The sequence below is a fragment of the Leptonychotes weddellii genome, chromosome 12, assembly GCF_054177405.1.
Source record: "Leptonychotes weddellii isolate Sample4059 chromosome 12, ASM5417740v2, whole genome shotgun sequence".
Taxonomy (NCBI): domain Eukaryota; kingdom Metazoa; phylum Chordata; class Mammalia; order Carnivora; family Phocidae; genus Leptonychotes; species Leptonychotes weddellii.
Window position 1 is genome coordinate 13,780,329 of NC_138380.1, and position 14,121 is coordinate 13,794,449.

The 14,121-nt window shown below is 37.7% G+C and overlaps 1 protein-coding gene across 1 annotated transcript in view; it reads right to left on the reverse strand.

Annotated features, from left to right (window-relative positions):
* The window catches only part of AKR1D1 (aldo-keto reductase family 1 member D1), a 31,278-nt gene extending 19,232 nt beyond the window's left edge, over positions 1–12,046 (reverse strand). Inside the window, exons 1-3 of the mRNA XM_081800024.1 lie at positions 11,914–12,046; positions 8,739–8,855; positions 2,664–2,741 (exon numbers count right to left, since the gene is read on the reverse strand). Coding sequence (XP_081656150.1) covers positions 2,664–2,741; positions 8,739–8,828 — 168 coding nt within the window. The 5' untranslated portion in view covers positions 8,829–8,855; positions 11,914–12,046. The remainder of the gene's footprint in view (positions 1–2,663; positions 2,742–8,738; positions 8,856–11,913) is intronic.
* Between the last annotated feature and the right edge of the window lie 2,075 nt (positions 12,047–14,121).

Consider the following 14,121-nt stretch of genomic DNA (forward strand, 5'->3'; position numbering starts at 1 on the left):
CCCCACATTGACCATAGAGATTACTTAAAAATAAATTGTTCTCAGTAATGTATCACATAGTTTTTACTGTTTAAATCTTGCACTGATTTTGTTAAATTTATCTCTAAATACTTAATATCGTTTTTAAAAAATTTAATTTCCAATTGTGTGTTGCTAACATATACTTTATATATAAATACAATTTTTACTTCTTGTCCTATGGGTTATTTACATGTATGCTTTTTAGTTTCCAAATATGTGATGGTTTATCAGATTGATTTTTGTTATTGACTTCAAATTTAATTCTAATTTTATCAGACAGACTTTGCATAAAGAATATTATTAAATGTATTGAGTTTTTTTTCATGTCTCAGGCAATGGACTATTTTGTTAAATATTCTATGTGCACTTGAAAAATAGCATTTTGTTATAGTTTGTGAAGTATCTATAAATATCAATTAGGTCAAGCTGGTTGATAATGTTCATATCTCTTCTATAGATTTCCATCTACTTATCTCAATTATTGAGAGAGAGGTTTTGAAATCTTTGATTATAATTGTAGATTATTCTCTTTCTCTTTTCAGTTCTCTTCATTTAAGCTTCATGTATTTTGGAGTTCTGTTATTAAGTGCATAGATGTTTAGGATTGATCTCTTCATTATTATAAAATTTTGCTCTGAAATCTTTGCTGATATTAAAATAGCTACTCCAGCTTTCTTTTGATTACCATCAGTCTAGTATATCTTTTTTATCCTTTAAATTTTTTTTCTTAACCTTTTACTTCTAGTCTATTTGTGTCTTTTTATTTAAAATGGATTTCTTTAATATATACATAGTGGCATTTTGCTTTTTATCTATTCTCATAACCTCTGCCTTTTAATTGAGTTGTTTAGAATATTTACATATATTGTGATTATTAATATAACTGAGTTTAAATCTCTTATCTTGCTCTTTGTTTTCTGTTTTTCCCATCTATTCATTTTCCCTCTTCTTTTCCTGTCTTTTTCCTGATTTATTATTGTTTCTTCAATTTTTTTTCTTTATTGTCTTGTTTGCTATACTCAGGAAGTTTTAACATTTTCTCTGTACTTTGATATTCTGAAATTTCACTGTAATGTATCTAGATAAGGGTTTTCTTTTCTCTTTGGTAATCCATGCCCTTCATCTCTTTTTTTTTTCTTCAAATATTACCTCTTTTTCTTTTTTTTTCTGAGGCTCCTATTGTATGAATACTAGAAATTCTAATTTTATCCTTTACATCTCTTAGCTTTTCTTTCATATTTAAAAAATTTTCTTGTCCTTTTCTTCTTCATATTGGGTGGTGGGGCTGCTCATCCTGATCTTTCAGTCTGATAATTTTTTCTTTGTCTATTTCCATTCTATTTTTATCCCATTGATTTCACTGTTTTACATTTTTCTAATTACTATTTTTGCTTGTTTTTTAAAAAATGTATTCTTGTTCTTGTTTCATATCACTAACACCTTATCTCCTTGAATATATTAATTGGCTAAAAAAGTTAAAAATTCTTGGTCCTCTGTTCTGTTTATGCTTGGATCTCTAATTAAGATATGATGTTTCTTTGTAAAATAAATGCCTTGTAATTTGGGGCTGTGAACACATTTTTTTCCCTGGGGATACAGGCTACGCTATAGGGCAATCCTTTGGAAAGGAACCCCAGACTCCAAACCTAGTCATCTACAATGAGGTCAGGAATGAGTGTATGGTCTCTTGGGTGGAGAGCCCCAGGCATCAGAAAACCCAATCAATGCCTCCTCACCCCTCAAAACAACTCCACAATTCAGATAATCAGCTATAACTACAAGGGGGATGTCCATTAGAAAGAGGTACTTGTTAGAGTGTAATTTCCCAGCCTTTGGAGTTTGGAATGGGAGAGGGAAGGAAACAACTGCCAGAGGTCAGACAGTAACTCATGTTTTTCTCAGCCTCTCACAAGTGCAGGATTTCAGTGCTACTCTGATTTGATTCCTGAAGACATCTGAACATGAGTCTTACATTTCTGTGTGTGTGGAGCAGACAATATTTGTTCCAAGGCTATAGCAGGAGAGAATAAAAAGCCAAAAGAACTCTAAGGTCCTCTCCTATGTTATCCTCTTATAGCTTATTAGGCTGCCTTCTACTCTAGGTAAAAGCGGCCATATTACCTCATAAAGAAACCAGTTCAAAATATCTGTACCCCTCACCCCCAACATGAATCCATACAGGTTTTCTCATTACTTCCCCATCGTTTTCCTAATCTTATGATCTTGGGGAAGGAGCCAACAGCTTGCTCAAAATTGGAACCAGAATTATTGTTTCAGTTTTTCATGTATCATTTTGTTTCTTTTAAACATACTAATGATTTTTATAAATTCAATTTGAGAAACCAAAAATTTGTGAATTTATCACATTTATATATTTTTATTTACAGTTACATTAGAATTTATTTCCTTTCTTTTTCTTTCTACACTTCTCTCTCCTTTGGCATTCTTCTTTTCCATCAAAACAAAATCAAGAATTTTTCAGTGCAGAGAAGTCGGAATTTTACACATCTTTGCTTATGGTTAAAAATACCTGTTTTGAAATACCTTTCCATTAGGAGTAAAGGCTGCATCTCTCCATAAACTGAACAGGAAAAACAGTTTAAAAATACAGTCTTAAAGAAAAGAGGCCCATTTAAACTTACCTCCCAAGTGGCACACAGATTTGACTTGTGATATAACCATTTGCCATTCTCATCTTTAGGATAGATTTCATCTCCAGGCTACAAAAAAAAAAATGAACATAACTTATTTTATCTATATCTGGGAATTAAAATTATGGAATTTGAGTTGTCATTATGCCATATACCCTGGCCCTGGGAAAGCAATTCAATTTTAATTATTTATATATTTACATATAATAAATATGATACATTAATCTCATTATCTCACCCTGGCATTCATTTTCCTTTATTTATTGACAGATTATTATTGTTCTTAAACCATGAAGTTCTGTCATAATGAAAGGAATCTGTTCAACAGCCTCCCACTCCGACACCAGCCATACTTAGACACAAAACTCACAGGTGTCTGTACTTTGCCCTAACTCTGTTTTTCTAGGTCATTTTTGGAAAGTAGACCCCAACTACAAAACATATTCTTCTCTAGCCTCACCACAACCCACATCCTGGTAGAACCCTGGACAGAACCCCTTGAAAAACCTGCCATCTCTTGTTCTACCTGGCCAAGAGTTGACCCCCTCCCCACCCCCCCACCCCCACCCATGGTTACAGCTATAACCCTCGCACATCCTTCAAAACCCCTTAAAAGGCCCAGCCTAACTGAAACTCGGGGCTGACACTTCTCTGGATATCTGGCTCCTCTCCTCCACTGGAGATTGAATAAACACTGTCCTGTTTATTGCTCCACTCTTTGCACAATTCTTTGCCACCCTCGTCACCAGCCACTCTAACAATAACAAAATCACTCATAAATAAACAGTAGAAGTTGAGCATTAGGACTTTTAGGTTCAGTGTTTTGACCTAACCCTAACCCTTGCCAAAGTTGAGAACAGCAAATTTCTTACTCTGATAAGAAACCAAAGATCATCATTAAGGGTGAGAGGAAGTTCTCCAGCTAAGAAAAGTGTAGCTAACGAATGGAACTCTTCCTAAGTATAAGGGAAAACTCAGCACATTACTTCTTAGTTCTGACTAATCTGCTCTGTGGTTCTCTTCTTTCCCTTTCCAGCCCTCCAGGAGTTTAGCATCTGTTTTTCTACTTCACAAATTGTTTCAGTATCAAACCTAGTTTTTGGGTGATCCTTTTCCAACTAAGACTGACCATTGGTTTTCAGATTTTTCCTTTCTCACTATATGTAAAAATGGGACCCATCTGTTATGGGCTTGGAGATGGCGGGATAGAGAGAAATAAAGATGATTTCTAGGCTCCTTGGTTGGCTGGTGGTGATCATTCCCTGAGTTTAGGCTAGCCATCAAGAGTTTTGTTTTGAATATTTTGAGATTGAAATGGCAATTAGACATTCACTGGGTATGTGAGGAGGCAATTAACAGAGAAGTCTGAGAGAGGCTCAGAGAGAAGTCTTGACTGCAGACAAATTTGGGAGTCCTCAGCATATAAAGTGGTATTCAATCCATGCAACTGATCACGTTTAGAGAAGGTGCGGCCCAGTAAGACAATATTGAGGATAGAGTACTGGGCATTATGACATTTGGAGGTTGACAGGGAAGAAGCTGTCAAAGATCTTGAGAGGGTGATATCATAGAACCATGAGCTGAAAATGTTTAAAGAAAAAGGTAGTAGTCACCTGTATTGAAAGAGATCAAATAATATGGGGACAAAGTGTCTTTTAGATTTGGATGACAGGATGGAAGTCTGTAGGCCTTGATAATAGGAATTCTTTGTTGAAAATTAAGCAACTGGACAAAATCACTTATACTCTTAAAAATTTAAAAAATTTTTCCTTCTGTCATCTCACTTGAATGAAACTTCCCCCTGGTGATAATATTTTCTCCATTGTCCTTTTTAGTGAAAACAATTTCTTCTCAATTCCTCCTATCTCACTGAGAATAGGAAAAGGGTTCCTTTTTCCTCAATGCCCCATAATCATTCATGTTAATTACCCTTTCTATCTCTGATTTCTAAGCTCTTTGACCTTCTCAACACTTATGACCCACATTTTCACTCCAGTCTTTCTCTATATTTCTTACCTTTTGTATTTCCTAGTTTTACTTCTGTTCTGAAATACCTTTATGCCTCCATTATGAACTCTGTTAAATAATTTTTACTTCTCCAGATTTTAATTAAGTCCTTATCAAGTCTGCACCCATGTTAAATTTTCTATGATGCCTCCCTTAAGCTTCTGCTGTGTCTACTTTACTAATCCATTCATTCTGATAAACCCATTGTCTTTGTCCTCTATTCCTGCTCCTTACTGTAATACCTTGCTAGAAAAATAATCCAACCCTCTAGAAACCCATGCTATTGACTCTCATTCCTGCTCAGCAGTATCTTCGTTCATCTTTTAAAAATGTCTTATTGTGGGGTGCTTGGGTGGTGGAGTCGGTCAAATGTCAGACTCTTGGTTTCAGCTCAGGTCATGATCACAGGGTCCTGGGATGGGGCCCCGAGTCCAGTTCCACATGGAGTCTGCTTGAGATTCTCTCTCCTTCTCCCTCTGTTCCCCCCCACAACTCATGCTCTCTGTCTCTCTCTCTCAAATAAATAAATCTTTTTAAAAATTCCTTAAAGATGTTTTATTGTGATTTTTTGTATTTTGTTGTTCTAAAATTGTGTCTGCTTGTTAACTTGACATTTAAAAAAATATTTCAGTGCTAAAATATTTTAGCAAGAAAGGTTTCTTGTTAAAAAAAATCATGAGATTCAAAAAGCATGTGATATTTTGGATTCAAAGATTGATTTCTCAATTATAGGAATTATAGGTTCATGTGTGAAGTAATGTCATTATACTGTGTCATTTCTCACTGTTAAAAGTTTTACTGTCTCTCTGCATCCTTGAGCCTTGATTCCACCCAAGAATAGGAGTGGAAATTCTCTGTTTACCTTTCCCAAAAAGATTTTACAAATCATTGGTCAGTCACAGAGAAGTAAGTTTCATTTTCTCACTTTTAGATATAGGCTCTTTCCAAATCTTTAAGACTTAGCTTAGAAATCTACCATTTGAACACGAGTGAAGTTAGTTGTGTGAGGATGAGGGCTGAGGTTATAACTCCCAAGAACCTGAAATATAAAAAGTCACTATAGTTTACAGGGTATTGGGATTGCTAGGTTTGGGAGGACAAGTATGGGGGTTGGCATCTGGGAACCCACCATCTGGTCCCATTCTAATGAAATTTAAACCTGAGTGAGTTACTTCCTTGTTTGGGTCCTCAACTTTCTCTTCTGTGAAACTAGGTTATTGGGATATCTTATTACTAAGGTTCCCTTCCACCTAAACATTTCAGAATATTATCTTTCATTTATTATCTATAAAATGTTAGACTGTGCCAGTAATGTCACATATATAATTTTATGAGTCCTCACAACAAGGTAGTTGCTATTGTCTCCATTTTACTGATAATGAAATTGAAGTCCAGAAAGAACCAAAAAAAAAAAAAAGAAAAGAAAAGAAAGATCAAAGTGACTATTGCTAGTAAGCAATAAAGCTGAAAGTCAGTCCCTCTTCTGTGTGACTCCAAAGCCCATACAGACTTTTTCCACTGCACCATGTTTAGGTGATATGGAAAGAGATCAGGTAATAACCTGACCAGGTCATCTGGCTTGTATGTGACACAGCTGGGACTCAAACTAGGCAGCTTGCCTCTGGAACACATGCTCCTTACCACTATGCTAAGTGGCCTCTAATCAATTACAGTAGAAATCTGTTATTTTGTTTTCTATCATACCTATGTGGTCTCCTCTGGAGGAGCTCTTTCCATGTTGTTTGGGTGGGCTGACCCAGCTCTTATTCTTGGTCATAGATGTCAGTCAGTCACCCATTTGGCCCTGAGCAAAGATTAGTCGGGAATAGGTACAAGACCAAAGGAAGGCTAGTCAGTATTCCTCCAGAGGTTTAATGCATGGTCTCTCTTTGAATTCTCACGTTGTGTTGACAGTGTAGGCTTGGCATGTCAATGGCCATTTTGCCATCATACAGAGAAGGATTTTTGAGAAGGAAGCCAACCAAAACAGAGATAAAGGGCCAGTTTCATTGTTTGACCTTCTGGATCCAGCTGTGCCTAAATTAGATATCCCTTGGAATTCTTTTTTTTTTTTTTTTTTTTTTTTATTTATTTGCGAGACAGAGAATGAAAGACAGAGAGCATGAGAGGGAGGAGGGTCAGAGGGAGAAGCAGATTCCCTGCCGAGCAGGGAGCCCGATGTGGGACTCGATCCCGGGACTCCAGGATCATGACCTGAGCCGAAGGCAGTCGCCTAACCAACTGAGCCACCCAGGCGCCCCTCCCTTGGAATTCTTAACTCCCTTTCTAGCTAACAACAAATTGAGTTGGATTTCTGCCATTTATAACAAGTTCTGACTAATACAAAGATGTTGGGGTATGGCGAGTAATGGGTCAAAAATGGGAAATTGGTTAGGTCAATATGGGATTGTGGACAGTGAGAAGTATCCTGCCTCCAGCTGAGAATTGGCAATCCTTGTTCTGCAATAGCATAGAATCTGTTAAATTTTTGCTTTGTTCTGTCTTGAGACTCAGACAAATGGGCCTACTAATGTTGGAGCTTTAGGGGACTTAGTAGAAAACCACTGGGTATTAGAATTTGTTGGCCATTTTTGCAGTCATCAGGTTAGTCTTGAAGAAAGATGTGTTTGTTGCTACTGGGCTTGTAAGATGAGAGGTAAGATGCTATTTTGCTAAAATGGGTACTCTGTACTTTTGGATGTCATCCAAGATGACAGAATTTCAGATCTAAGCCTTCTGGAGATAGAAAAGTTAGTGATAGCCAAGGCAAGAAGGTAAAAATCCTAGAAGGAAGTAATATTGGACTTTGGGAGAATTCTGGTTGTGTCTGAAGACAAGATCTCAGACCACAGATGCCCTACTGGACAAAGGTGCACCATCCAATGAGATGCAGACTGGGTGCAAGGAACACATTAGCTGTGCCTGCCTGTTATATATTATTTCAAGTCAGATGGAGGTCAGTAAGCTGAAGATGGGGCAGATGAGTAAAACAAGGAAGTTCTTTACTGAGAGACAGAAACCATAGGCCACAGGTTAGATATAGGAAATGTGACCCTATTAGATTTCTAGTTTTAATTACTCATTCATGGACCTGACTGAATGTGAATTTACTGAAAGCCTATTACATTTTAAGGGATATTGCCTTATCCATGAAATCTCAACCTGACCATAAAAGCCTATGATTACCAAGGCCATTGTGAAGCCCCCAAACCTATATCTACATGAAGTAGGAGGCAAAAGGGCAATCTTTCCCAAAGTCCATCTTGGATGTGACCACAGAGGAGAGCCAACAAGGAAAGTGTTTCCAGAGAACAGAACAGGGGAAGCCAGGCCACTGTACAATGGCAGAGTCTTTGTTCTTCATGACTAGCAGCAGGATCTGATTTACCTTGTGGACAAGTGGCCAATTTTATTTTTCAGTCTCTCCTACCCTCAATGAAATTTTAAAAAAGTGACTGTTCTTTAGCAGTGTATATACAGGTGTGTTGTGGGTGGTTAAATTAACAAGTACATAGACTGAGAAAGTTCAAAGAAGGAGTGAATTTGAACTAGAGGAATAGATATCACATAGATGCCCTGATCTTGGATCTGGCTCCAAAAACCCGACTATTCTTTGGGTTATTTCTTTTTGGAGGGGGTGGAGGGTGAGTAAGTTTTCAGCTGTATATATTATGTTGCATTATGTTCTGCAGGGACATTTTCATGACTGTGTGAACAGGAAGAAGGGTTTGTCTGAATGCCAGGTAACTAAAATGTAGAGTACAGGTAGGGAACTACATGTCGGTTTGATGGAGAGACAACTATAGTTGTAAAGACCAGACATAATAGCAGGTGCATTGGATTATGAATCAAGAAGCTAGGGTTCCAGGCCTGAGTCTGTTACACATAATCTTTGTAGACATCTGTTGGGGTTGGTCAGTACTATCTGATTTATAGCAACAAAACACCTTAACACTCTATGGTGATAAGTAATAAACTAGCTTCATAGCTTCACATGCACAGTTACAGGCTCATGGTTGACAAAGAGCAGAGACCTAACCTTTAGGCATCTGAACTTACCTTGAGAGCCATGGGTATTTCAATGATGTAAAGATCCACATAATCTAGCTGAAGGATATTAAGTGTCTTCTCCAGGGTTGGACGGACCATCTCTGGCTCATGCCTTGTAGCCCACAGCTGAAAGAATAAAAAGGTGACAGTTAACTAACATCTACACTTTTTTTTTTTATAATAATGAAACCCTTTAGTCTTAACAAAGCACTCATATACATTATTCACTCATTTCATTTTACAAAAATATCTTTATGCTGCAGTGTCATCTGGGTATAGGATGAGCTCATATAACTCTTGACACCTGGAGTATACTTTATCCAAAAATAGTACCAGAGACTTGCAGATCCACCTGAAGCACAGAGTACCTAGGTCGGTGACAAAGTCTTGCCCTGCTCCCTGATAACTTCTGAACTGACCCGCAGCACTTTCACTTCTCCTCATTGTGTAGATAGGGAACATGTATCTGACTAGCTGGTTGGGCTTAGCACTTTATTTTCATGACACTCTGATAAAAGATGTGCTTTAGTGGAACAAGAAATATGGTTGTGGGAGTGAATTCACTGGATCCTTCACCTTGTGACAGGTGGTGCAGAAGTTGGTGAAACTTTAAATTATTGCAAATGTTTAGATTTTCTGTTCCTTTGTTCTCATTTGGTCCTACTCAGACCCCAGGGAAATTCTGCCAGTTTTTACTAAGAAATTACTGGCTCTCTGGCTAAACTGGTAATGTCACCAAAATAGTGGTGTGGAAGACACAGTCTGGTCCTCTCCAATAAAGGTCAGCAATTTGACAGCTATCCACAGATGAAAATGGGGAGATGGTCAAACAGTACAAACTTTCAGTGATAAGACGAATAAATTCTGGGGATCTAACATAAAACATGGTGATTATAGTTAACACTACTATATTATATATTTGAAAGTTGCTAAGAGAATAGATCTTAAATGTCCTCACCACAAAAAGGAAATGGTAATTATGTGATATGATGGAGGTGTTAGCTAACACTATGGTGGTGATCATTTTGCAATACATAAGTGGATCAAATCAACATGGTGCACACCTTAAGTTTACAAAATGTTTTATGTCAATTATACCTCAATGAAGCTGGAAAAAATAAAATAAACTTGGCTTAACAAAAAAAAAAAACAGAAAGAAAATGAAATTACTCAATCTGTAAAGTGTTAGGTAATGAAAGATTAAGGCTTAGGTTGTCGGACTAGAGCATGTGTACCCTCAAGGTCTCTAAAGCATAGGGTACTGAGGGATCCTCAGAACTTTGGGATAAGTTAATACATCTTCTTGGAGCATCAAATTTGTTCAAAGTGTTTTTGGGGAAAAAGCTTACATTTCTGTACCCTTTTTCTCACAAGGGCAAGCAAAATTGGTAAAATTTGATTTTTCTCTATGTTGGACAATAATTTTTTTTCTTGCCTTAAATTCAAAAAGAATAGACAACAATGTGGAAAGAGTAGTGAAAAAATGTGTTTTTGTCATTACTGTGGGACCCTTTGGTGTGTTATTGCTGCTATCCCATCTAGCTGAAAATTCTGTTTTATACATTTTAATTTATTTTTATTCAACAAACACATATAGTCCTAGCTCTGTGCCAGGTACTATGTTTAAGTGCTTTGTAAATGTTAACTCATAGCAACTTTATGAAATAGATGACTTAATTTGGTTCCATTTTTCCAATATGATAGATATTGCAACAGTGTTAACTGTTTACCAGGGGAGGTAAGAAAAGTTTTTTGGTTTGTTTTTCTTGGTGGTAACTTAAAAACCCAATTTTTACATTGAAACAAAATGAAACAAATGAGAATATATTATGGGGGGAAATGTAAAAGTCTGAAAAAATTTTAGGATAAGACATAAATCTTTAAAAATATTTCTTGCTTCAGGCAGGCTGCTTTGGCCTGCATTCTCAGGATCTGAGTTCAAGATTATTCTTCACCAGAAACATTTTGGGAGCACCAGGTTAAGGTTTGGTGTTTACTCTAAGGAGAGACTGTAATAATAAAATCTTAAGGAATAAAAATTGTAAAGCTATAATAAAGTAAAAATCTTCAGGCTGATATTTTGGGGTAGTGGCTATATGTGGCCCGCTTGGAATCATAATCCATAAGTGGCTGGAGACCTGGGGAACCACAAACTCCTAGGGAGCTTGGCAAGGAGGCTGAGTGGGGAGCTGGGAGGAGGGGGTGTCTGGGGGAGTGAATGAAGTCAGAAAGAGTATCTTGGTCTCTTTTAGAACACTCAGGAGAATTGTATTACACGTTCTCCAAAGTTGTACAGCTTTATTTCTGCAAAGCTGTCTGTAAATATGCATCCTGTATTTCCACTGGCTTGCATTTTAATCACGATGCTTTATCTTTCTGATTGCTCTATAGTGGATAGTGATTTCTAATGTTGGAAATTTCATATGCTCAAAAGTAGAGATATAAACAAAATGTCATATATCCACACAATAGAGTATTATTTGGCCATAAAAAAAGAAATGAAATTCTCATATATGCTATAACATTAATGAACCAAGAAAATGTTATACTAAGTGAAAGAAGCTAGATACAAAAGGCCACATATCATATAATTCGATTTTTATGAAATGTCCAAAATAAAAAACTATAAAGACAGAAAGCAGATCAGTAGTTGCCAGTGACGGGGGTGGGGGGAGAGAAGGAAAAATGGGAAAAATTGGAGTGATGGAAATATTCTGGAATTAGGTAGTAGTGATGCTTGTGCCACTTTGTGGATACATGAAAAGCCACTGATTTAAACTGATGAATTTTATGGTATGTGAATTGCAGCTCAATAAAAAAATTAGCGATCTATGGACAAATAGGCATAGAAAAAAAAAAGAAGGCTGCCCTTTTAAAGAAAGCTTTGGCAAATGCTTATGTAATATGAACCACCTCCATCCACCCTCTCTTGCCTCTACTCTCCAGTTTTTCTGCTTTGTAGATTTGGCTCTTCCCATATTGTCTTAAATCAATGCCCATGTATGAAGAAGGAGCTTTGCCCTAACTTTCAACAGGCTAATTAATCAGTCCCTGAATTCTGGGCAAGAATGAGAAATTTGGGAGTTGAGAACTCGCTCTTCTTGGTGAGCCCAACATTCTTTAACAAAGTGATATAAGATCCATTATTAATATAAGGAGTTGGAGGGTGAAGGGATGATCTTACCTTTCCACAGTAGAAAATATCCTCCCTCCGCACCTTTCCTTCTGCTATCTTCTCCCTGATGGCCTCCCCCACTTCGTGCTCATTCTGGTAGACGTAGGCCCCGTCAATGTGCCGGTACCCTGAATCAATGGCGATCTTCACTGACTTCGCACAGGTCCCCTTAGGGGTCTGAAATGGCAAAGGGGTTGTTGCAGGGAAGAGAAGAAGTGGATCTGTCCTTAATCATTCTTTTATTTTTATTTTTTAAATTTTTAAAAAGACTTTATTTATTTATTTGACAGAGAGAGACACAGCGAGAGGGGGAACACAAGCAGGGGGAGTGGGAGAGGGAGAAGCAGGCTTCCCGCGGAGCAGGGAGCCCGATGCGGGGCGCGCGATCCCAGGACCCTGGGATCATGACCTGAGCTGAAGGCAGACGCTTAACCAACTGAGCCACCCAGGCACCCCTCCTTTACTTTTTTTTTTTAAGATTTTATTTATTTATTTGAGAGAGAGAGAACAAGAGAGAGAGAGAGCACATGAGAGGGGGGAGGGTCAGAGGGAGAAGCAGACTCCCTGCGGAGCAGGGAGCCCGATGCGGGACTCGATCCAGGGACTCCGGGATCATGACCTGAGCTGAAGGCAGTCGTTTAACCAACTGAGCCACCCAGGCGCCCCCAGGCACCCCTCCTTTAATCATTATTCATCAGGATACTCTGCACATAGACATTGTTTTGCAACAAAAATGACAAATTCCCAATTACATGCTGTTGTGATTGGAAGATGATGTCTGAAGGCTGAGGACACTGACCTCACAGAGAGTTTCCTTCACACCCTCAGTGGGGGACTCCTTGCATACCAAGTCTGCCCTAGCTTTGTGGCCTCAGAAACATAACTTGATCAGTTTTACCAGTGACAAGAGATTTCATAACAGCTATGTTATAGGAAGGCACAAGTTCATTGAAGAAGGCTCCATTATAAATCAAAGTTTTGGAAAAACAGAGATACATCCACAGAATGGAATATCATTTAGTAATAAAAAGATGTAAAAACTGTAACTTTTTTGTTATGTAAATGTAAATTTAAAAAATACATGAAGTACTGCTATAGCCACATGGGTGAATATCAAGACAATTATACTAAGTGAAAGAAGCCAGATGAAAAATATATTATGATTCCATTTATATAAAATGCCAGAAAATGGAAACTAATGTATAGTCCAGATGCAGAGAAGTGATTACCTGGGGTGGGGGACAGAACAGGCATGGAGGCAGGGATTATGAAAGAACACAAGGAAACTTCTGCAGTGATGGATATGTTCACCATCTTGATTATAGTGTTGGCTTCATGAGTGTACATATGAGTCAAACTCAACCAAAATGAATACTTTAAATATGTACAGTTTATTGTATGTCAACTATTCCTCAATAAATTGGGAAAGAAGAGTGTTGGGGGGCATGTTAGATTTTCAAGATATATTTTTATCAAATTTGTTAGCCAAATCTTTGTTTTATTAGCCTACATGAAGCATAAAAATAACATCTCCCCTGAACATTGACAGAACCAAAAGACCTGACAAACTCTTGACACTGGAAGTATAAGTTATCCATTCTTCAGATTGCACATAAATTGGTGCTCTTTAGTTAGGATGACATTTTAAATACACATGAGTGTGTCTCACTTTAGTTACATTTTTTCTTAAGGAGAATGGAAGCCTTGGGGCGCCTGGGTGGCTCAGTCGTTAAGCATCTGCCTTCGGCTCAGGTTGTGATCCCAGGGTCCCGGGATCGAGCCCCGCATCGGGCTCCCTGCTCGGCGGGAGGCCTGCTTCTCCCTCTCCTGCTCCCCCTGCTTGTGTTCCCTCTCTCTCTGTGTCTCTCTCTGTCAAATAAATAAAAATCTTAAAAAAAAAAAAAAAAAGAGAGAATGGAAGCCTTGATGGATATTTCCATCAAGACAAGCCTCTAGTCTCGCTGAATAAAATGTGCAAATTATCTTTTAGGTTGTGTGTGGAGGAGAGGATTAATCTTATTTGTAGATTTTAATTGACCTCATATTCAGATGGTGACCATTCTGATCTTGTTCACAAATGTTGAGAACTACTTGTGCTTGCTTCTATATCTTCAGTGTTCTAACCAAATGCTTGACAAATCTCAACAGACCTGTGAATTCTGGCCCATAGAAATTGATTTATTGAGAATGAGTGAGACAAGAAATCTCTTGCATTTC